Source organism: Borostomias antarcticus (assembly GCF_949987555.1).
Source record: "Borostomias antarcticus genome assembly, chromosome: 1".
NCBI classification, from domain to species: Eukaryota; Metazoa; Chordata; class Actinopteri; order Stomiiformes; family Stomiidae; genus Borostomias; species Borostomias antarcticus.
This window is the reverse complement of record NC_140234.1, coordinates 51,920,813-51,945,570: the sequence shown is the minus strand read 5'-3', so window position 1 is coordinate 51,945,570 and position 24,758 is coordinate 51,920,813. Positions and strand designations below refer to the sequence as shown.

General features: G+C 42.9%; 1 protein-coding gene across 8 annotated transcripts in view; it reads left to right on the top strand.

Annotated features, from left to right (window-relative positions):
* Window positions 1-24,109, top strand: part of tpst1 (tyrosylprotein sulfotransferase 1) — a 47,619-nt gene extending 23,510 nt beyond the window's left edge. Inside the window, exons 3-8 of one of the 8 annotated variants that reach the window (XM_084439321.1) lie at window positions 6,779-6,977; window positions 21,584-21,634; window positions 22,372-22,442; window positions 22,961-22,989; window positions 23,279-23,330; window positions 23,578-24,109. In XM_084439321.1, the coding sequence (XP_084295447.1) occupies window positions 6,779-6,977; window positions 21,584-21,634; window positions 22,372-22,407 (286 nt within the window). In that variant the 3' untranslated portion in view covers window positions 22,408-22,442; window positions 22,961-22,989; window positions 23,279-23,330; window positions 23,578-24,109. Of the gene's footprint in view, window positions 1-6,778; window positions 6,978-21,583; window positions 21,635-22,371; window positions 23,331-23,577 lie in introns of all 8 variants that reach the window. The other 7 variants (XM_084439322.1, XM_084439325.1, XM_084439319.1 and 4 more) reach the window with 7 other exon arrangements.
* The last annotated feature ends 649 nt before the right edge of the window (window positions 24,110-24,758 follow it).

Sequence of the window (24,758 nt, the reverse complement as noted above, 5' to 3'; positions counted from 1 at the left end):
TAAAGTTTTGATTTAGGATGTGAAGAACGTTCCGCGCATGTCATGTCACCATTACCAAGCAGCGTAGCTAACTTTGAAAATGACAACGATAACATTCCGTGGCTGGAAATACAGTATGCGCATTATTTAGATTTTGTGGAGCTGAAAGATGACAACAAGAATGTCGTCGTCAGATGTAAACTGATTCAGAAGAACATGAGTAGGAGGAAGATGAAGTTACATTCACTGACGTGAATGTAGACTGAAGGTGGTGAGCGAATTTTCAAAACACTTAAAGCAATACATTGTGATATTTGGACCTTTACAAACATGTCTGATGCTAATTCTCCAATTAGATTTACTAAAAGTAAGCTGAATCGTCCAAACAGTCTACTCAGAAAGATAATACATTGACATTTATTACCTTTTAAACTCACGCCCTCGGGACGCAGCATTCAGTCGAAGTGCGCATGCGCAACGTTGTGCTTAAACAACACAGTAGTAGCTAACTATTCCGGCGTCTATAGATATCATGCGTTTTTTTAGCTCAATGATATCATGGCGGAGGTGAGAAAACCGAAGCGAAACATCATGGAGGAAGCCAGAAAAAGACAATCTGATAACGTTAAGACAGTACGACAGTGCACTTACTCGCAGAGCCTGTGGGGGCGCAGTTCCGAGAAAATGCTATGTATTGCTTTAACGTTCTGCTCATTCTGAGCGGTGATCAACCGTCATGTCAAAAACATTCGCAGAACATGGCTATGCAAAAAGTAGTAGTAGTTATTCAATGTTTTGACATTTCTGATATGAGCAGTGAAATAACCTTGCGGTGAAGTAGTAGTAGGCTAGGTTGGGTCTTTATTAAGCAGAATTGAATGTAGGCCTACTTTTGCCTAGTTGTTGCTGTAGGCCTAGTTTTGATTTGCTGCTGTCTTATGAACTCATTTTCATCTATTATGTTCTCACTTTCTGCTACTAAGTTATGTAAGAGGTTGTTGAAAAGATGGAAAGCATATAACATGTCCAAAGCTCCATATTAAGGAGGAGGATAAACAGCATTGCTTATTCAATTGAATTGTATTTAGGCCTAATTGGTGTTGTAGGCCCTCAGTTTTGACTTGTATGTTTGTCTTATGATCTCACTTTCAGCTTTAAGTTATTTAAAAGGTTGTTGAAAGATAGAAAGGATATAACATGTCCAAAGGTCCATATTAAGCAGGAGGGCAAATAGCATTGCCTATTCAATTGAATTGTATGTAGGCCCTCAGTTTTGATTTGTCATTTCACTTTCAGCTTTAAATAAATAACAGAAGGTGTTTAAAAGGTTGTGTCTCGTCATCTGAGATTCACATGGAGGTGTACTGGGAAAGTAATATATTGAATAAGTAACTAGTTACTTTTGTCTGGGAGTAATAAGTAAAGTAACGGTATTACTTTTAAAAAGGGTAATGAGTAATAACTAATATATTACATTATTTGAGTAACAAGCCCAACACTGATGATTCATGCTAATTAGCAGTTGCTCGTTAAACAGGCTGCCTTTCTGTTTGGTGACCATGGCAACAGCGGGAATTGTATAGCCATCTCGTCATCAGTAGCAATGACAACGCAGATGAGTACTCACATTTTCTATACTTTTTTTTCTTCTAAATCTCCTTATTTGTGTTTAGTGTGGGCTTAGCGTTGACACTAAGGCGAGCAGAAGCGGCCTGGTCTTCTGTATCTTGTCTGTATCGGTCTTATGCCATCTCTCAACACTTTAGAAGCCTCCTACTTACGCTATCCCTTCTCCCCATCCGCCAGTGAGTGAACGTTTGGAGTGCAGCCCAATCTTTTCAGAAACAACCTCCAGTGTTCTCCTGAGATGACAATAACCAGTTCCCTATTAATCATGCAGGAGAGACTATGCTGGTACAGTGTAAAGATTCAATTGCAAAGTAAATGGATTAGTGGAAGTGAATTGCCATATTGAGGTACTAAGGTACTATACAGACAGCAGTGCTGGAATGGGAGAGAGTTGAGTGCAGCTGCAAATAGAGAGAGAGGGAGAAGAGAGGGGGAGAGAGAGAGCCCATCCTAGATGGGAAAGAGAAATAAGAGATGGTCCCTCATGGGGATGAAAAATGCTGGATTTTTTGATCCCCGCATAACTGAGTTCTTTACTTTGGCAAGTCTGACAGTAGCGAATGTTTTTTTTTTTTTTACTTTTTTATCCGTGCAAACCTAATTCATTTCCGATGGTGCCCTGGATACAAACATGCACACAATATTAAAATAATACAAATAAAACATTATACATAAGTACATTTTACACATTCAAGCTGATACACGTTATGGCATTATTTAAAACATGCACAGACCTCGACCTCAAATTAATTTATCGCATTTTGAAACTGCCCAATGAGACTTTAGAGTTATAGTTATAGACACACCAACTTGACATCAAAGAATTATCGACAATGAAGGGCAACTGTTGCGACAATGAAGGGCAACTGTTGCGTTGCCTCACGTCTTCCGGGGCAAAAAAACTTGAACACTGCTCTGCCTACAGCCAACGGACAACTAGCGCATGTTCTGCGCCTGCATGAGATTAAATAACTCCCTACCAGCGGTAGTCTATCATCAAAAAAGGGAATAAAGTACTTGTGTTGTCAATCAATGGGTTACTTGCTTTTTTTAATCTAACATTATTTTGTAGGATTAGGAATTCGGGACTAGATCTCAGCACCTCGAAACAAGGGGATTTAGAATCACGTCTGACAGCTGGCTCAACTTATTTTGTTTGTCAATCAAATGAAAAATGTATGGAGAGGAGGTGTGTGAGTGGAGCAACATCCCAGATTTCAAGAGAAACGCTTGGAAATGTCAGAATCCGCTTTACTAGGGGGTGCGCGAACTAGATAGTACAGCCAGTTCTCCGTTCAGCAGGAAGCAATGGTTACTGGAATATAGTCTCTCACTCCCACTCCCCTACCCTTGTATATATACCCCCCCCCCCACAGTCCCTATTGGCCTATCATCCCCCCACCCCCCCTCCTGGGCCAACACCTGATCACTTGATCACATTGAACACCTTGCACCTTAGACAACAACAATTGACTGTGCACTACTGTACACTTGATCGCCTGACAACACCTTGCCTATACAATAGACAACAATTGTCTCTTGCCTATACAATGGACAATAACAGTTGACTCTGTATAACTGTATACTAGAATTGTAATAACTAGAATAATAAACTCCGTCCAACAAGCAAAGGCTGGCCCGATATTGATTCGACTTTTGCTCCTTCTTCGGTCACTGAGCTTTTGACATTCATATCGCACGATTCGCCGGGGCTCAGGCGGAGAAGCAGGACGACGAAGCCATTTTACCAAAAGTTTAGCTGAAAAGAGTGAGCAGAAGTGGACGGAAAAGCTGCCATTTTATAGTCGCACACACACTTGATGCTAACCAACATCTATAATGCTGCTAATTCATGGAAGTATAACCTTAGCTGGCTACTGCTAATCTCACAGTGGTGAAGCTAGAATAGTATGCTACCTGGCAACCCAGCGCACAGTACCAACGCTGTAATACTATTGGCTGGTATGATATCAACAGTGTCATTGTCGGGCCATCAAAATTTCATAATGTAATAATTTCAGACAAAATATCATTTTTTTATGGAAAAGACATACTTTTACTCTGCAGCCTTCGCAAAGCCCTATGGATGTATTATTTTTTTTATTTTTTTTTATTTTAATCCACATATTACATATTATACCTTTAATATTCATATTCTATTCTATTCTATTCACATTGAATTATATTTGAGAGATGGTTGCAAACCACTGGCAGGCATTCTGATCTAGGCCAACAGCCTAGTCTATCTATTAAAAGTGAACAGTCAGTTGTAAGGCTTTGCACAGGTCAATGAACAGAGCAGCACAGTGCTTTCCATTGTCAAGAGCACAGACAATATTATTTACAACAAGGAATGCATCTGATTCTGTACATTGACCAGGTCTAAAGACAGACTGAAAATTATTTAAATACAATTTCTACTCGGGAACAAATTAGGCTAATAGTTAACTAAAGATTCAAGGGTCTTGGCTAAAGAAAATTGGGCTTGGAAATTGGGCAGAAATTATTAAGGTCTCTAAATGTCTCCACTCTTGTGAAGTGGAAGCACATGAGCAATTTTCCAAATCTTTGGACAGTCCCCAAGCTAAGAGTAAGATTAAAAATATGTGTTAGGGGCCCCAACTATAGCTGCTAACCTCAAAAGATCAGGGTCCATAAAATCAACACCAGTAGACATTTTTTTGTCTTCAATAGAGCCTCGCCCAGTGTGTGTGTCTGTGTGTGTGTGTGTGTGTGTGTGTGTGTGTGTGTGTGTGTGTCTGTGTGTGTGTGTGTGTGTGTGTGTTCATGCGTGTGCGCACTGCGCATGTGTACTGTTTCAAACATGGCGCTTACTGCGGAAAAAAAAGATTTTCTTTAGAGCATGAAACCCATGCTAACAGTGAAATTATAACCCGAGATGACTACAGTGCCACCATGAGTCATACTTCAGACCTCACTTCACAATTGGCTCAATTATTAACAAAAAAAGGGAATGAAGCCTTTTCCAGAATCCATTAAAGACTGAGGGAAGAAGCTTGCTTCTACACTGCCAACTTTAAATCTGTTAGAACAGTAGAGTGTTTCTGAGCTATAGGCAATGTAGACATTGTATAGCTTGTGGATTCATCTGGACACATATAGTGCAGGAGCTGTGGAGAGCCAAGGCTCTGTGCTGTACTGTAACTATGTAGGAATTGCTGTAGGTCAACCCCCATTTCCCTACTCAAAGCACCTGGGGACTACTGAACGCTCATGTTGGTTGCTTGTGTGATCTGTTCACCATATGGAATCTGTGTCTTTTAAAACAGGAACTAGGGGGAGGTTCTTACAAAATGAGGGTCTGTGGTCTCCAGAGCGGATCCTGACTCCAACAACACAGGTCTTACGTGTGTGTGCATGAGTGAGCTCCTATTAGCTCCTGGTGTTTCTCACAGCAACATACTTCTGTAATGTGTTTAATTGAATACACTATGGCTTAAATGATGATGCAGCTGAATTACACTGATTTGAAAAAATGCCTTACAGATAGAAAAAGCTTGACAAAGTTGAAAAATGCTTTACATTGGCTGTATATATATTTTCCTATCAATATCAACAATAATGCCAAAAGAACTGCGAAAATGTATTTTGTGCCGAGAAGCTGTGCTAGTGCATAGTTCCTGTTTATTTGTTATTCAGTCTTTCTGAAATAACTGGAGTAATGGCTGTTTATTCTTTGGTTCAGGAGATGCCATTAGCCTATTATTTTGCCAATGGCATGTATTTCACATCATCAACTACGGGAGCCCATCAGAGCCTGCCTCCGCACTGGGGGGCAGAACAGCAGTTAGGCCCCAGTTCCTGATTGGTCCGGTTGTAAATGCAATTTCTGGAAATCATTTGAGATAGATGGAAGTCCAGACTGAGCTGTGGAGGGAAACTGAAAGTGAGCTCATGAGATCCGGATAGTCTCACAAGGCTAGATGTAGCCACCCTCTCCCTACCTTAATGTAAATTGACATTTAATCCCCTCCCATCGTACATGAACAGTAAACTTTGTTCCTTTCTCGGAAAACAGAGGCTGCAGTCCAGAGGTTCACCTTCTGTGTGAATATTTAATTTCAGACTGAATAATTAATTCAGGATGTAACATAATAGTCTATTCTTTTTTAATATTGCACCATATCGGTCTGTGGCTGAGGAGATCGGTGGAGCCAATTTCAGTCCTTTGAACCTTTGTTTTATTGGTTCAGAATTCAGATTAGAAGTGAAATGTCAGCACCCCAGACAATTTGTTGTGGAGAGACTACAGGCCATCAGTCCAAACCAATGCTGCTCAGACGCCCCTCTCCCCTCTTTATGCTCTGTCTCTACACAACAGACAACAGAACACATCTTTCATTTTCGCTACTGCTTAGCCAAGTGTGGGGCATTTTTCCTTTAAATAAACACGTTTCCACGGTAAGCTGATGCAGTAAAGTCTCAAATTGGTGCATAAAAATTCACCAGAATGCAAAACAGACTTCCTCGGGGAGGACCCCCAGACCCCCCGCTTATTGTGTCCTCCCAATATTGTGGTGGGGGCCAGTGGGGCCCAAAATCCCTGGCGGCACCCCTGGGCTTAGCTACTGTAGGTAGTAGGGTTTTGTTCAGTCACTCAGCCTTTCAACTCCCAATAGCCAGGCTCTCATTCGTGTTAGGTAATGGCCTGCAATCCTTGTTTAGCATTCAGAGCACTATTTTATGCAGTAAATGTTGACTGTGTTAAGGGGGAGTTGACAGCCAGTGTCTTGTGTTTCACCGCTTCACTGAGGTGAAAAGGGCTGAAATGTGATGCATGTCAACATGATGGGTGGGGGGTGGGGGGGTGATCTGATACAGTGAGAGGTAATTTATTCCCTTTAACGCTGTGCTGTTAAAGGTGGTTCAGTAAACAATATTAACAGTGATGTAACTATGCTAATGGACAACTGGCAACACTAACACTAAACAAGTAGGGCTAATTCTCACCTACAGTAGCCATGCTAATGCTCAGCTAACAATGCTAATGCTTGACTAACAAGTTAATTCACAGCATTGGTAATCAACAGCTCAATAGCGGACTGCATTTTTGAATGATGCTGACCTTGTACACTGTGCCATGCAGTTGCTCATTGTTAGAATAATGCCATAGGAATGCTAACCAGGCTAATTATTTCTCTCCCTGCAGGGTGGAGAGGTCCACAGATCAGGTCATCAAGCCAGTCAACGTGGAGGCCTTATCCAAGTGGGTGGGCAAGATCCCGGTTGATGTGCTGAGAGACATGCCTGTCATCGCCCCTATGCTGGCCCGACTGGGGTACGACCCACATGCCAACCCACCAAACTATGGCAGGCCAGACCCCAAGGTCCTGGACAATACTAGAAGGGTGAGTGCTACTGAACCACCAAATGTCCAAAATCCATGCTACCCACATCTAAGCAAATGCATCTCTGGAAAGGCTCTTGCCAATAGCGTAACAGGGGAAATTGTTAATGCCCTTAATTTTTTGGCTCGTCATTGCATCAAACAATCTCTCCAATCATCACCTGTAGTTCACCTATTCAATCTCTGCCTCTAGCTTATTAAATATCCTGTGCAACTGCTTCTAGTCAAATCCCCTGCCTCCCCAGTCATCACCTCCTCCTAAATCATGTGCCCAATCCCTTCTGCCTGATTTTTTAAAATGTATTAAAACAGTCTTCATTTGATAGACTAAATCCTGAACACTAATCACTTCAAATGTTCATATTCTCCAGTGATTATTTGACTTCTGTGTATGTGTGTATGTGTGTATGTGTGTATGTGTGTGTGTGTGTGTGCGTGCGTGTGCGCGTGTGTGCGTGTGTGCGTGTGTGTGTTTGTTGCCCATGTGTGCGTGAGTCCTACTTCAGCGGTTATGTCCTTGCTACAAGTTGACCCATCTACAGTGGTGGAAAGCAGGCTGCTATTTCTGGAGCAGAATATGTTTTATTAAATCATTTTCTGCAAGCATGGCTATCAGGTGACATGCTCTCAAGCCCTGGTCTTTGGATTTCATATCTTGAATTAGCAAACATATTCAGTCATTTACTGTATTTTTATGCTCTGTATTAAAATGCTATATAGACATCTCCCCAGCAGCCCCCAGAAGACCAATCAACAATATGTTTAAGCAGTTTATTTGTTATGGATTTGTCGTCAGCTTAGGCTGGCTTTATGGGGGCAAACCTTTGTTTGAGGATGGTTTGTTTTTCATCATGTTTGCACGTGACCCCTCAACTTCACCTCAATCTTACTTGGCTGCAGTCCCATTCATCTTTCATCCAGCTTGGCTTACCGAGCGTGATTTGTCTAACACGACGGAGAACTCTTTCAAGGTATCTGGCTATCGTCCGCGAGCTTTCTGACCAGAATAAGGTTTTAATTCACACTGTTCTTTTAAATACCTTTTAATATGTTTGCTGCTTCTCATGAGAAGATGTGTGTAAAAGCAAAGATGGAGAAAGAGTGGTGAGTGAGAGGCGTGTGCGTGTGCGTGTGTGTGCGTGTGTGCGTGTGTGTGTGCGTGTGTGTGTGTGCGTGTGTGTGTGTGCGCTAGCATGTATGTGTTTCTACCCCGTCAGCAGAAGTGGCCACAGTAGACTACCAGAAATGTGAGCTCCCTTTTTCCTTGCATAGCAAACGGCACATACCCAAGTCCATCTAGCATTTTACGAGAAGACTGCAAATAATGTTTCCCTGAAGTAAAACCTGAGTGCTCATGTTCATGTGCTCACACATTGGCTGTGTTTCAGGCCATTATCCATTGCCTAGAGCACAGTTTTGATCAGAAATAATGAACTGAATTTTCTATATCAAGGACACAATCTCTTGTGTAAATCTTAACGCACCTGTGTTGAAGAAAGCAGGTGTTGTCAAGTCATGATGTACTGTAACACAGAAGCAGTTCTGGAAGAAGATCAGATGGTGAATTCTACTCACAATTAGTTTTCCATTTGTCTTAATCTATTATTGATTATTCTCTTGTACTGTAGGCACACACACACAAAGACATAATACGATTGAATGTCTTGTTTTATGGTACAGTACACTACCTCTCTCTCAGGGGAGCAGAATAAAGTAATAAACGTCATACGTCAGTATATCTTATACCATTACAGTATTCCCCAGGCTTGTTTGTGCTCCAGCTGAAGTTATAAGAAAGTAGTGCATAGGGCAGGCACCTATCTCCTGATTCCTTAGTGTGAGGCAGCTTGATGTACAAGTACACTCCCTGGACATGATGCTAGTATGTCGCAGGGACTTGCCCCCAATCCAACCCTTGATTCTGAGTGCCAAGCAGGAAGGCTTTGGGTATGGTCTTTGGTGTCACTCTTCCGGGGAACGAACCCCCAACCTCTTAATCTCAGGGCAGACATTCTAACCACAAGGCCACTGAGCTGGTTGGTGCTGATGAAACTGGCTGTTATAGACAAATGTAAACCTGAATACTGTATAAGCTATTTTTAATTATGATGATTGAACCCTGAGTATGGCTGTCGGCCATAGTTTTCTGGAAGAAACTGTGTCTCCCTTCCATAGACTTATGAGATAAAGATGACATTCTTAGGGCTGGTGCATTCTGTGCCAAACAGCAATTGTTGTGGTTAGAGAGAGACCTGGGCGCCGAGGCTATCGGTGTAGGCTTGGCTGCAAGGCCATAAACAACGACCAGTCCAGACCAGTCTTATTGGTGAAGAGGTGAAAATAGCAGCATAAAAAGTTGCAGACACAAACAACAGTAAAAAAACAAACAAACAAGGAAACCTAAAAGAAATGCATTTAAACTGTCAAAATGTACCACTAAAATACCTGTAGATATTGCCAAGTACCAACCTTATCATTAATCATTGCACTTAAACAAGCTTTAAAAGCCGGCAGAGAGACCAATTCCATTAATTTCAAGTCTTTTTGAAGGCTATTCCAGGCATGTGGAGCATGAGTCGAATGGAAAACATTTTCTTCAGTGGTGAGGCTAAGAGGAGTGGGGGGTTGATAAACCGTGTCTGACCGCAAACAGAGATGGAAACTGGCGAGTTTAACAGACTAGGAGGTGGCTGGGCGGTGCCAGTCTGCGGGGGAGAAGGAACGCTTCCAGACGGAGGGTTAACGTCATAACGGTCTACTGTTTGCAAAGCGTCATGGGTGATTATGATGTTATTATGATTTCACTGTTTGGAAAATCAATAGGGGAACCTGCCCTCCATCTAGCATCAGGTTGACATCATGAAAACGTTTTTATGATGACGAAACACAACGATGCTCCAGAGGCACGTTCCTTTGGCTATGTGACAACTTGGCTGTTTTTCTTACCATTGCTATTGGAACATTGCAACACACCACATTTCTCTGAGAATGCCGTGAAACTATTGAAAAAGCAGTGGCCTGTCTCCATCGGGCTTCTTAATACTGCCTGAGTTACAGCAGGGAGCGGCTGTTGGTGGGCGGTTTGGGAGAAAGAAGATGAATAGCAGACCATTATCGGTCACATTTACTCTCATTCCCTTAGTTCATACACAGCCAATTTATTCTCCAAGATGTACGGCCCTTTGACCTTTGGCCAAACTGTCATTCTGAATAATGGAGACCTTGGTCTAAAGACCCATTCATTAACCCTGTGTCCCTTCAGAGAGAATTACAGATATCAGCTGTGCTATTTTTGGGGACGTTTCCGGTCATTTCACAAAATAACAATTGAAAGAGAGGAGATAGGATTCAGATACTGTCTGTCTGGAAGGACGAGGGCTTCTCAGGAGCTTTGGTTGGAATTGGATGCCGTCACAAATGTCTGATCTGATGTTTTCAGAATGGCAGAAAGGGAGGGACTTAGTGATTGGTTGCAGGACTAGCCCTCTGTTATCCTGTCTCCACTGAAAGCCCTGTGCGTGTCTGTGTATATGATGTGTCAAATTGTGTGCGTGCGCGCGTGCATGTGTGTGCATCCCCATGATCCATTGTCACCGTCTATCTGTATCAGTCTTAATATGTGAGAACATTGAGTATGCTACTGGAGAAATGATCGCCTGCGAAAAAATCAGGGTTCTTCTACATGAGTGCGCACTGCAGATGTCTGTGGGCGTATGTTAACATTATTTTTTGTTGGTATAATTATTCATGTCTCTGTGTGCATACACACACATTCCTCAGCCCACTCCTTCTCCTCTGGTTAGTAGAAGATGGTTTTAGTTAGCGACACCATAGACAGAACAATGCGTGTCTTCCCGACCTCCGTGTGGGTGTGTATCTGCGTGCGCGTGTGTGTGCCTCCGTACGCACACATCTGCAGGGTATTACAATATTTCCCGGATCAGAAACAGCTGCGTGGCTTATCCCCCTTCCCTCATCCACACTACAGAGCGTCCTCTCGGAGAGGAAGACGGCTTAAGCCCCACAGATCTGCTAACAAGGTGTGCCACACCCTAGACAACTGCCTACAGTACCAAGGGGATACTGTTAACCCTGTGTATGTGTGTGTGCTCAGGTTTGATCCTGCATTCCCTCAGAGCTTTTGATGAACAGCAGTGGGGGGCGGAAGCCACTCGTGTTGTATACCATACCCACGTCTCTCCGGGAAGGCGTTGCCATGGCAATGGAACATGTTTTAAATTACTATTGTCTTTTTTAACTTTTATTTTTTAAGAGAGATGTCATCTATCCATGTCGATAACAGGGCTTTCCGTTAAGTGCGTTGTAGCAGCCTCCGAGCTTAGACCAGGCTCACTGCATCACAGACTGGCTCCGGGTTAGCTAGCTGCAGACGGTCTAGCCAGCCATCAGTGGGGGGTTCTTCTCCGCGCCGCCCTTCTTGTTCCCCCCACTCTCCTCCCCCCGTCTTGCCGTTTTTTTTTAGTTTTTTTTTTACATGATTTATTGCCCTTCATCTAATCCTCTGAGATTCTGTGTGTAGTACAAGATTTTGCATCAGTTGTTTGATACAGTAAATGCTGCTGTGTCTTGTAATTGGGATTTGTGCAAATCAGTTGTGCATAATCAGAACTGTCCCCTTTGGACTTCAATGGTAAGACAGAGACAAACAGTTCCCCTGCTATCTGCATAGTAAAGAGGTGCTGTGAATACAGCCAGGCATACTTTATATTCACTGGCCACACTATCCATGACTACACCTCTGTCCCGTCTAGTCAGTGACCAGTAGGACAATCCCCTCCTCCATCACCGCTGCACCGCACAAGGCATCTGGCTGCTAAACCTCCCTGAACCACCAGTTGATGGAAGCACATGTGGAAATGCTCTCTTTTTTTCCTCATCTTGCCCCGCTCATCCAAATGTTTACCCTCTTTTTCATCTCAATTTTAACAGGGCTTGAATGCTAGCATACGGTATGTAGCTTTTGTTGCAGCTAGCTGAAAAGAATGGACCGGTAAATTGAGTGTAGCTGTTCAATAGTATGTCTGGAGAGGAACAGGGAGGCATGTGGAAGGTCAGGTTGGCCTCATATCTCATTTGGGCTTCGATGTTCCCCATGCATGAACAGCCGCCCGGATTAAATATAAGCCACTAAAGTCATTGTTTTTCTCGTGGCCAAAGGAGGTTATCATGTTTCGCCGTATGTGGAGATCACCTAAACCTGACTATGCTTAGGCTAACTGAACGGAAACCAACAAGGTTCTGTGGATTTGGCCATGGCCAGATATGCGTGCGTGCGTGTGTGCGTGCATGCGTGTCGCATCTGGCTTGTCACAGTTGAGCTTGTTCGTTAATTCTGGGAAGGTTCACCATGACCCGTTCTGAGTGTTCTATAGTGAAGACATGAGGTCTGTTGCATGCGATAAAATACGTCCTTGACCCCATCCCCCACATGATGTCAAACAGGCTTGAAGATAAGGAGTTTAGTGATAAGGGTAGGCACATCTTCTGGACACCTTTGTTAGTGGAGGTGACTGAGGAAATCTGTGCATCTTGTCAGCAGTGCAAGATCTGTTTTCACCAGCCGAGAATGCAGCCATTAGGGCACCTTCCTGCATTTTGCCCAGAGAGCTTTTGCTCTTGGCAAGTTGAGTTTCAGCTGTCGGTGTCTACAGTTTCCATGGAAGCATTGGTCCCAAGTGTATCAAACAATAAAACATCATATTACAGACCAAAATGCATCTTGACTCTTCATCTTGTGCGTACAATCTATCGCAGATTGATATTTCCACTGCAGTCGTTGTGTGGTTGACAACGGCGTGATTATGGTAATTATGGTAACTTGGCAACGGAGCATTAGTCACACAGGACAGTAAAATAAAGGACCAGGGTTTTTCCAGCATGCTGTAAATGAGGGATTTCTGGAGAGGCTCCAAAGCCACAATCGATCGCTTTTAAGTGGCTTTGCAAGTTTCTCTGATCCCCGGTGAGAAATGGATATTGGGATCAATACGTTTCTCGGCCTCTCCGCAGTAACACTGATAAGATGAGGATGTTGGAAGTGATTGGGGAGAAAATGAGAAGTGTACGGCTGCGGTGTCCAATGACTGATGCTTCTGAGCCAGGAGCTGTGACCGGGGCTGGAGACGGGCCGTGGTGTTGATGACGCAGACGGGCTGGTAAGCGGAGCCATATCTGCTCATCGATCCAGGGGTATCTACGCCTGCTTTGTGTGGCCATCATTATGACTGCTGTTGATGGCCATTAGGCTCATTGACCTCAACGTGATCGTCTCTATGGAGGTTGATGTGAGGGAGGGAATTAATTATTTACCTTCCAATGATAGACATAGTCGTAGGTTATTCCACTGTGTGTGTTCATGGAGTACATCAGAGTTTTGTCAAGACCCCAAGCACATTTTCTTCCCTTCTTGCTATTTATCGATCGATCTGGGAAAACACATTTCCTTGCCCTCCAAGCCCACTCGTAGTTGTCAACGTTTTCTGAAACGTTTTCTGACCAATGCTGGAGGAAATGCCCGTGGGGCGTCAGTGTAAAAAATGCCTGCCTCGCTGTTAAACGTGGGCGGAGTTGCAGATTATACATCCCACTGAGTGGGCTCCTGCTTAAGCTCAAACGCTCTCCCGGTGACACAGAGCTTCCAGATGCTGCTGCCACGGGCGCTGGCTGAACTGCTGGCTGCATCTTCCTTATGGCTCCCCTTGGAGCTGATTCACTAGTACAGTAATCCTTTAATACAGCCTGAGCACTGTGATTACGGCAGCTCCGCCATAGTCCAACCTGTGTGTGTGTGTGTGTGTTCCCGCGTGCATGCTTTTGTAGGTGCATCTCAGAAAATTAGAATATTGTGGAAAGCTCATTATTTTCCATAATTTAATTCAAAAAGTGAAACTTTCATATATTATAGATTCATTACACATGAAGTGAGATATTTCAATGCCGATTGACTCCATGCCACGCTTCATGTTGATACAGTAATTTGTGCAAAAGGAGCCCCAACCCAGTATTGAGTGTATAAATGAACATACTGAACATTCTGTATGATAATAAAGATTAAAACAAAAAAGGCTTGAAATATTTCACTTTCACCGTGTCAGAAATGCCTGCTACCTGCTATATAGCAGGCGAGAAGTAGCATGCTACTTCAAAACTGTGCCTGCTACCTCTCGCCTGCTATTCTCGCCTGCTACCTCGCCTGCTATATTGGCGAAAAAACAGCAAAAAACGTAGCATAGTTCAGAGCATGCTACTGTATTCTGGAAATCACATCACTGTTCAGCGAAATTTTCTGGACAGCTGTCGTGGCCGACGCCGGTGACTGTCAGGCGGGGCAGAGCGAAGGAGTTTTTAAATGTAAGTAGTGGCAAAATTTGTTCATTGAAAAATTATTTTTTCTGTCAGATATCTTAGTTATAACGACACAGAGCTACAAATGCAGTTTTGTGTTTATATGTGAGCTAAAAATTAGATTTCGAGAACTCACGATGTCGTAGCTAATGGCGCGTTCCAGGCAACCCGTAACTCGTGTTTTTCCGACCTCCTACACGTGAAAATGCTCTGGAATGGCAGTCAAACCCGTAACTTCCCACCCGTGAACTCGTACAGATCGATGTACTCCCAGTTGCCGGGTGGGAAGTTACGGGTTTGACTGCCATTCCAGAGCATTTTCACGTGTAGGAGGTGTCACGAGTTACGGGTTGCCTGGAACGCGCCATAACTAGTAGCCCTGTAGCCATGGAAACGCAAGGTTACCGGCTAAGTTAGCCAGCCAGTGGAGCGTAACGATGTAACCCACGCATTCCGGTCACCTGACTCGAGTAGCATGCTACCTTTTCTCGCCTGCTATATCGTTTTCGTGGAGTAGTAGGTACTAAGTATCATGCTACTTCTCGCCTGCTATATAGCAGGTAGCAGGCATTTCGGACACGGCCTTTGTGTTATGGATGTAGAATACATGAAAGTTTCACTTTTTGAATTAAATTATGGAAAATAATGAACATTATGACTTTGATTTTATTTTGAATACCACATTTTTTATGTCATGGGTACAATTCAACATTTGTTCAAGGTTTTTTTTACAAAAATATTCTGCCTTACACTGAAAAAAATGCCAATATCTATGAAAATATCTTTCACTTCATCCTTTGAAATTTGTTTTTGTCTCTCCAAGTCAACAAAACAAGATTATTGTATTTTAATATAAATACTGGCGTTGTACTGTATGACAATATTTTAGCTATTTAAGTTAAAACTGTGTAAAAAAAAAAAAAAGAAAAAAAAGAATCGTATGTTTAATATGTGCAGGCTAGCTTAGATCGATTCCATTATTCACAAGAGAATGTGCCTTGAGAGCCTACCAGTTTGACAGTATTCAGTATGATAATATTCAGTATTCATACAGGGGTTTCAAGGTCGTTTTGTCACCTTGAATACATAGCTAACATCAGAAGACAAAAACGGGTTGTAGCTAGCTATTACCAAGTTGGTTATAGCTTGCTAGCTACTGTAACTACAGCAGTTAGCAGCAGCTAATTTTAGCTTGGTGATATAGCTAGCTGCATAAGTAATAACCATCGTTTTTAGATGTCTTCCAATGTTGGTAGCTTTATAGCTATGTTTGTGTACAGTTCTAAATGGACATGTTGGCATTCAAGTGAAAACAATACCTTTCTTTTCTTCTGGCTAGTTAGTCTTTCCAGACTAGAATCTGAATCTGTATGATCTGTGCAGCCCTCTCCTTATCAGACAATGATGGCTATCTACTGTAACTACAGTAGGTTAGGCCTATAAAGATAATGTGCCTTTAAATTCCTTAAAATCCCATAAAATGGTTTCAAATTACAATATTATAGTATACATATAACAGGTAAATATGAATTGCATGATTAAATGTTGTAAACTAGTGAAAATGTGGGATAGCAAAGCTACTGTCAGCATAACGGGTGACATTGTGGTCAGGCATGCAAACTTGTCAACTTTCAGAGAAATTCGCCGTTTTGAATCCAAAATGGGTCACCTACGTGATATGTGCAGATCCGATGAGAAATGTTTGGAGGTGGGACGGTCGAGAGCCCGCTGTCAAAGAAACTTACACATAGAAAGACAATAAATCTGTGAGTCTCTTGAGTATGGACATTGGAATTGGGCCAATGGAGCGCGACAATCTGATACTGTGGATGTGCATTTGGATCTGTATGCGCGTTTATTGACAGTCAATAAGAAGGCAGCAAGCAAAATTGAGTTAATGAATTTACTAGTCACAGTACAACGCTAGCCCAGTCTGGGACCTGCTGTTTGGAAAAAGCAAACAAAGTTGCCACAGGGCTGAGTGGAAGTGCGTGCCAGCCACAAATCTACATAGAGAAGCTCAATTGAAACCCCCAAAGTAGCCTACCTGCCAGCCCAGGGACATATCCTCTTCACATTTCAAAATATAGGTTTTACCCCCCCCCTCCCCCAGCTCTCAAATTACATTTATTTTGCCTGCCTCTCTCCGCCGATTGCTCAGCTGTTTGCCTGCTGCATTTCTCACTGCAAGGTAACCGCGGCACGGTAACGAGCAAAACCTGGTATGAATTTTCAGAGACTTGGCTGTTCTCACGCAATGAAAGTGAATTGGATTCATTAGGATATGTGACTCATCTCTGTATGTTAACTTTTTTTCTTGCCACATCAGGTACAGTAGGAATAGGATATACTGTAGGCTAGTAGCTAATTCAGCCCATGAAATAGGTGTGTAACTGGTGGGGCTGCCCTTTTGTGAATTTCCTTACTAAATATCATATCATTGCTAGCTTCATTGCACTAATATGGTAAATTGACTGCACTTATATACTGTCGCACTTTATTTTATCCAAAGCGCTTTACAATGGCCTCTCATTCACCCATTCACACACCAATGGCAGTAGCTGCCATGCAAGGTGCTAGCCTGCTCATTGCGAGCAATTTGGGGTTCTTGCGCAAAGACACTTCGACGTGTGGACAGGAGGAGCCGGATTCGAACTACCGACCCTAGTGTCATTGGACGATCTGCTCTACCTCCTGAGACACAGCTACCCCAAACTAAATGTATAATTTGAACTTTATTTTGTTCAGTCGTAATTCTGTTAGATTGTGACCAGCACCAGAGTAATCCTAAAAATCCCAAAATAAATAAGCATTTAGTAGCTTATAGAAAAATAGATCCCTGCATACCCCCGCCCCCCCTTGCGGAACTGTTTTTCTCTGCTTACATATCCTTCTCACCTATCTCTTCTTTCACCTCTAACCAGTTTGCATGCCTGTGTGGTACCACATGAAACTCTTGCGCTGAAAGACAAAAGTATGCTTTCTGTGTTGTACTGAAGGACATGCATTTTTGTTCCAAAGGTTACTAGAAGGTGAAAATGTGAAATCATCCACATATTTCCGAGGGATTTTCTCACCTCATGACATTGATAGAGGGTCTTCAAGAGTTCTTCTTTTAGATACCAAACACTGTCACATGATTACCATCATGTGATACTGTATGCTTTAAAATAGCTTTTTACCTTTGTACTGGATGACATTGATGAAGTGCAAAAGTCGGAACAAAAGTTATTCAAGTTTTAAAATATTTTTTAGATACAGTATGTTGACCGTATATATTGTTGCAAACACTAACACAATTATGCCATGGGTGTTCATTTATATGTTTAGGATGCATTTCTACATTTTAATATCACCTTTGTCAATACAGTACATTTTTACCGGGACAGTTACACTGAATGACATTTTGACATTTTAGAGCTCAATAGCTTCCTTAATTGAATACTTTGCAACACAAATATTTCTGGGTCAAAAGAAGGGTTATAATTGAGTGGTTTAATATTATATTTACTGTATACATATGTATATTTTTATGTTAAATTGATGGCCTTGGGACACCAAATGTACACATCAAGTCTTTGACCCATATGGGTCAAAGACGTGATGTCAAAGACATGACGTGTACATTTGGTGTCCTGAGGCCATGAGGCCATCAATTCAACATAAAAAGATACATATGTATAAATTTAGTATAAAATCCTTTTTGCTACATATTTGCTACAATATTGAATCATTTTGCTACTTTGCAAACCTTATACATCATTGACCCATACTGTATATACACAGACTGTGGTAGTGTAGCCAGCACTTTGTTCTTTGCTGTGGCTTGTTGGTAAGGCAACATGTTTGGCTGGTTCTGCAGGATGTGTTCAGGGTCAGGTTAGGTGAAGCTGGCAGGTCCCTGGTAGCAGAGACCTGGCACAGGGGGATTAGAAGCTGGCATTATTGACGGCCTGTGAGCAGAGCTCTGCTTATCTGTCTATATGGCTGCTGGGTAATCTCCTAACCCCCTGGTATTGTGTACACACACACACACACACACACACACACACACACACACACAGTACTGGAAGTACAGTGAATATGTTGCTTGCTTCAACCTCGTCTATGACAGCCATATTTATGTTATGATCGAGCACTCCTATTGTTAAGTCAGATTGACTTATTCTTTTGTTGAAACTATCCAGAGTCTTGAGTGCAGTTGGAGTGCGGTGCAGTTGGAGTGTGTGCAGGGTTGGAGATCGGGTGGTTCGAGAAAGTAATTGCTCGCAACCTTGGTGAGTTGCCATAGGAGGAGACGTGGTGCAAGGAGATGGAGTGCAGCTGAAACAACCTCCCCTATGCGGAAAGCGCCTCCTCTCCGTCAGCTGCTCTGCATGTACGGGGTGTTGCTGCTGGCCACCTCGCTGCCCAGGAGTGTGGCTCGGGGAGGAGAGGGAGTTCAGGTTGCAGTCAGAGCACCGAGTCTCTCCTCAGAGCCCTGCAGGGTTCGTCTTGGTAATGTCGCTTCCAGATGGATTCTCTGACCCTGCCACGAGCCGGCTGCCTTTGGCTGGGCTGGCGGGGAAGGCTGCGCCAAGCCCTGTGGGAGGGCTGTGCCCAGGAGAAGGCACATGCCCACTGCCCAGCCCAGCCTGTACCCTCTCTCTACTGCCCCCCCCGCTGTGCATGTGGGCATGTCTTGTTGATTTGTCGTCTGTAACAGGAACTAGGCATACTGTATTTCTTTATCTATGAGCTACTCTGACTTGAGCCCCAATGTCTCTCAAAGCCACTTAACCTATTTGAGTCCAGCTGGACTGGAGGCAGCAGGTAGGCGGTAGGCATCATTTTCAACTGCAGCCAGTGAGCGCTCACTCATTTCAACAACAGGTCTCACAGAGAGAAGACGTAACCATGAAGCACAGAGTCAGTCATTCAGAGTTTAATTGGGGTCAGGTTCAGCGTTGGCAGCGCGTCCTCTCTTTCGTCACGCCGATGAGCGTTTTTCCGGCTCTTTCCCTCGGTGGGAATAGGATCCTCCCCCAAAACTTCTTGTCCTGTTTGATTTCCTTTAATAGGAAATATAGTCATCGTTCTCATTTGGAGTTTAATGTTGTGAGCGGTTAATGGGGGGGGGGGGGGGGGGGGGGCGATGACCTGTATGTCTGGAACATACTGGGGAAAGTCAGAGGGGCAACATTCCGGTAACGTTTGATTTACATTCCCTCGTGTTTTGCTTGTCGCTCCTCCTGTGGTTCCACAGCGGATTCTCCGCTTTGGCAGTTCCAGAGAAAGAGTGGGAGAGAGGGGAGGAGGAGGAACAAGAATTCTGGCTCTTTTTCCATGCTGCGGCTCTTTCCGAACGGAAAGATTGATCCGTGACATGCAAAGCTGTCAAGGCTGGCCGTGGCCCCAGACATCCAAACCGTACTGCTCTGCTTTCAGGGATTTCTATCCTCTAGAAGTGACTGGCTGCATTCACAGCCCCCTCCCCCAGAAAGAGAAGAGATAAAGGATGCCTGCTGGGCCAAGCCCTTGTCTGATGAGCTTTGGTTTCAAAATGGCACCCAGGAGGAAATGAGAAGGCATGCATGCCTGCCTCTTCTCTCCCACATGTTGGAACTCATTACAGATAAAATTCCGGCAAATTCCAGATTTCTGGCACTCGGGCCACAGCCGGCAAAGACTACCCAATGCTAAACACATACAGGAACGTTCCTATCCACCTCAGTGGAGGTAGCTACAGTATATGATTTAGTGAAGCCTCTCACCACTTTGCTGTCCTCGGCGTGCGTGCAGACTGCAGAGCAAATTCATGGTTTTCCCCCCTGATACTGCTTTAGAGTATTACCCCCCCCCCCCACACACACACACTCCAACCCAGACTGGAACCCAAACCTCCTGACTCCAGACAGTCATGTTGTTCTCAAAGGCTCTACTCTCTCCTGATCAGTATTCTCTCTGTCTCCATGCTGCCCCCACCTGGTACACCATCTCTCTCTCTCTCTCTCTCTCTCTCTCTCTCTCTCTCTCTCTCTGTTTAGTAGTCTCACTCCTTCCCTTTTGCACTTCATCCCTTGTTCTCGTCCTCGTTCCACCCCTCTCCTCTTTCCTTCCTCCTCAAGGAGGGTTTATACGACTTCTCATGGTCGAGTTGTTTCATTATAGTGCTGAACAGCGGGGCCAGTTATAGAAGGCAGTAAGGGACTGTCCTTTCCCTCTGTGGAAAGGAAATGGAGGACAAGCGAGACGGGTCGATGAGTGTTAGATCTCTGTCTAGTCGAGACCAGCAGGCAACAGACATAAAGTGGCAGGGGAGCTCCTTAGTTTGCCAGGTTTTGAAAAGCCCCTCTGTCTTACTTTCCTTTAAGGACACACACACACACACAACTGTGCAAATTCCTGGATTCCCTAGGGTAGTGGAAACCAGGATATGAGGTAACTCTGACTTATCCTGACTGAGGACACTGACCCCTCCTTCGATATTTTTCTTTCTTTCTTTCTTTCTTTCTTTTTCTTTCTTTCTTTCTTTCTTTCTTTCTTTCTTTCTTTCTTTCTTTCTTTCTTTCTTTCTTTCTTTCTTTCTTTCTTTCTTTCTTTCTTTCTTTCTTTCTTTCTTTCTTTCTTTCTTTCTTTCTTTCTTTCTTTCTTTCTTTCTTTCTTTCTTTCTTTCTTTCCTTCTTTCTTTCTTTCTTTCTTTCCCTCTGGAGCTCTGTCAGCCTCATGTTGGCAGCTTCTTATGTCAACAGTCACCAGGGTGACTGCTTCCTTTCCTCCCTCTCTCTGGCTCTGTTCAACTCCCTCCCTTAGTCTTCCTCTCTCCCCTCTGTGACTCACATTCACTCCGCTACACTGCTAAGTCTCTAACACTCCGTCAGCTAATACGCCAGGCCTCTCACAGGGGGATGTTAATGTTTCCCCTAGCAATGACGAAAACACCGTCAGTCAAACTCCGCTGAGGCTGTGCTGCTCAGAACCCACGCCTCAGATCACAGTCCACAAGGGAAGGAGTCCTCAGAATTGACTGTGACTTATCTCTTTGGTTTTCAATGCTTTCTATGTGTTATGCTAAATTATCAAATGAGCTAAATTGATTATGGGCCAGGTGATTGGACATATTATCAAACCAATCATATTAGATAGCCAAGAGTTGAAAGCATAAGGAATTCAGTGATCATTCCTTTGGTTTCTATTGGACCTCCATCTTACTGCAATGTTCTGTAGCAGCTGGTCTCTAAACCCAGTCCTTTGTTTTTCCAGGTCTTTAAAGGTGAATTTCAGCTACCTGAATTTCTAAGAGAACAAACACAGGTACAGTAGCTATTCTGCCTGTTGTTCTGCACCTTTACCCCCCCCCCCCCCCCAATACAATTAAAAAACACATTGTTTTTATAATGTTACAATCTGTAGCAAAATCATGGCCAGAAATCTGTTCTCAGTTTGTCTGCTTTTAATAATTCATCTCTTTTTTGTGTGTTATTTTGGTTATGCTGCCTATGACTAGCTTTCCCATCTGCTCTAGCTTGTTTTTGTTCTCTGGTCTCATCTCTCGCCTTATGTTCATGTTTTTTGAATGTGTCTTCTCACATTGGTGGTTAGCAGCTATCATTTCAGTCGTGTCATGCTGATTTAGATTAGAAGCCCAACCAATGTTTGATCTTCTTTGTGGAAGTGCTCTACTGTCCCCTTGTGTTTGGTTACGACACATGGCAGGAAGCAGCACTGCATGAGAGCAATGTCTGTCATCTGTCAGAGTGAAGGATGTACTAAAGTGGGTGCCATGTACTGTGTGTGAGAAATATACATTTTTGTGTGAGTAAAATGCATTTCTCGAATCTACCTACTATTGTTTAAAAATGGCTGAAAGGCTGACTGCTAAATTTATACCAATATAACAATAAATAGATTGATATCTCACTACCCAAGAATGTTTTGAGTGTGAAACATTCACTTTTCCTCTTTCCATCCGGGCGTTTGCACCCATCTCAAGATATTGCTGTATTTATGCCAGTAGTCTAACCTACTCCCCCCCCCCCCCATCTCCACAGCTCCAGAAGTCTCCAGAGAAGCCAAACCCCAGTTAGGAGGAGGAAGAGGGGCAGCTGCCACAACCACACAGGTGGGTGACACCGCTCTCCCTATGCACCGCAGCAGTAGGACCCCCGACTAGTATTGGCTGGGCTAATTCTTGTAGTTGCCTCTATACCTGTGTTTAACCCAGCCTGGACAAGCTCATCAACATCGTCAAAGATGAGTCTGTTCTTAAGAAGTAGTTTTAATGCAAGTAATCTGAGGATGGAGGGAATGTACTGTAGCTGGTTCCTCAGATGGAAAATAATAAATACCACAGCAAACTGATCTAAGGTCTACCTAGAGTACTATTCATATACTTTGCTAGGTAACCTGCATTACTTACACACCATACTCCAGTAGCAAGCAAACCTGCCTGACTGTCACCTGGCCCTTACTCTCACTGTCCTCAAAATACATTGAACTGATTCCAGGTAAACAGGATTATGTGCTTTTCTGTAAATCAGTCTGTTCACTAGTGTGCTTTATATGAAATTATTTTGAGTTTTTAATGTACTGTACTGTTTGTCCTTGCTGTGCCCCTGTATATGGAGAGGTCAACCACAGATCTGTTTGGATTGTTTACCAACAAACAGGCGAGCATGAGTGCATGAATTTTGTGGTATTACTAACGGTGATTACAGGCTATATCCTTTTGTGGAAAGGAACCTTTATTACTCTTGACCAAATTATAGAGATTACTATCTTACTGGTGGGTGAACATGGTAAACTTATTTGCAATATTATGATAAACCATATATCTCATCTCCTCTATGACACAGGTGCCTCTATGAACGAGGTTTGGTTCGGTTTGAGCACTTTGTATGATCAGTGCTTATGTGTTTATGTATGAGAATCTGAACCAGCACTTTGTCTCTCTTCCAGATTTTGTCTTGAAGATGGAAAGAAATGCAGCAGGATTTATCCACTTTGGGAGGTGAGAGAATTCATTATGATGCTCATATCCTTCTTGATTTTCACTCCACTATTTTCAACATTAATGTGTTTGTGGTTTCCTCATTGCCCCAGTGATTTCTGATCGTTCATTGATCCATTGTGTCAACATTGTTAATAGAAGTTTACACTCTGTTTGTACAGTACATCTCATTCAACCACTGTTTTCTCCATGTCTGCCTGGCTTTGTACAATTGTCTTATGATCTGCTTGGTGTTTGTGTGTTTCAGAGCCAGGCGATGTGCAGAGGGACAAGGAAGGCCATCCAGTACATCCATCTCGCCAACTTGGTGCTTTTTCCCTTGGACATGCATAGAGTACCAAACACCCCCACACCAGTCTTCATGACAGGACATTACCCTTTCCATACACTCACCACCACAAACGCCCACTATGAAGCCCCTTCTGTGGATCTGGACCACTCTTGCTCTGCGTAGAACTCCTGGCCTTTGATGTTGTACTGTAACAAATGCGTTTGTCACAAAATGGTGACCAGAGAATGTCGTTGCTGTTTTAGTTGTTTCTTTGTCACATCATGCTCATCTGGATTTAAATTTGTAAGTTTTCTGGCTGTATAAAAAAATCTGTAATTCTGTTGTAAGAAACTGCAGTAAACTTAAAATCGCAGATCAAGTATTTATGGATGAAAGTTAGCTTTTTGAAGATGCAATATCTATTTTAATGTTTTTTTTTTTTCATACCTTTGTATGGTGCAATTCCATGGGTACTGATGTTCAAGATCACAGTATTGACAGTGATAAAAACGGCATTTTGTAATTGGTGGTCACTGTGATATTTTTATATGCATAAGAAAAGCTGACATGTATCAAGACTTGAGGGTCTAAGTCTGAACTGCGGGAAATGTTACACTAAGTAGCTAAACGGGCTTAATCATGTTCCCCCTTTTTTTTTTTTTAAAGGAAACACCAGCTACAGTTAATTGTTTACAACTTTTTCAAATTATTAATACATTACATTCAAGGCAAATTATACATCCTTTACGATACATAGTCTGTGATTCAAATGTTGGCTCTTGGATAAAATGAATATATAATTTTGAAATGAACTTCAAATTCAGTGCACAACATTGAGAAAGAACACTTAACAGTCAACGAGTAACAAAGCTTTCCACATTCATTTTGTACACATTTCCAAATGAGCTCACAACTTAAACCAATGTAAAATTTAAAAACAAAGACAACTTAAAAATAAGTTATATCCTTACCGTTCTGATAAAATATTGGGTTTTTCAGTTTGTATTTACAGTAATATATAGATGTCGACAGAAACAACAGAAATTGCACAGTAGGTAATAGGATTAAAGAGTGCTATTTTCAAAAATATCATTAACATCTAGTAAACAGTCTTCGAGATACAAATTGCACATTGTAATCATGCCACAGAGGGGGCT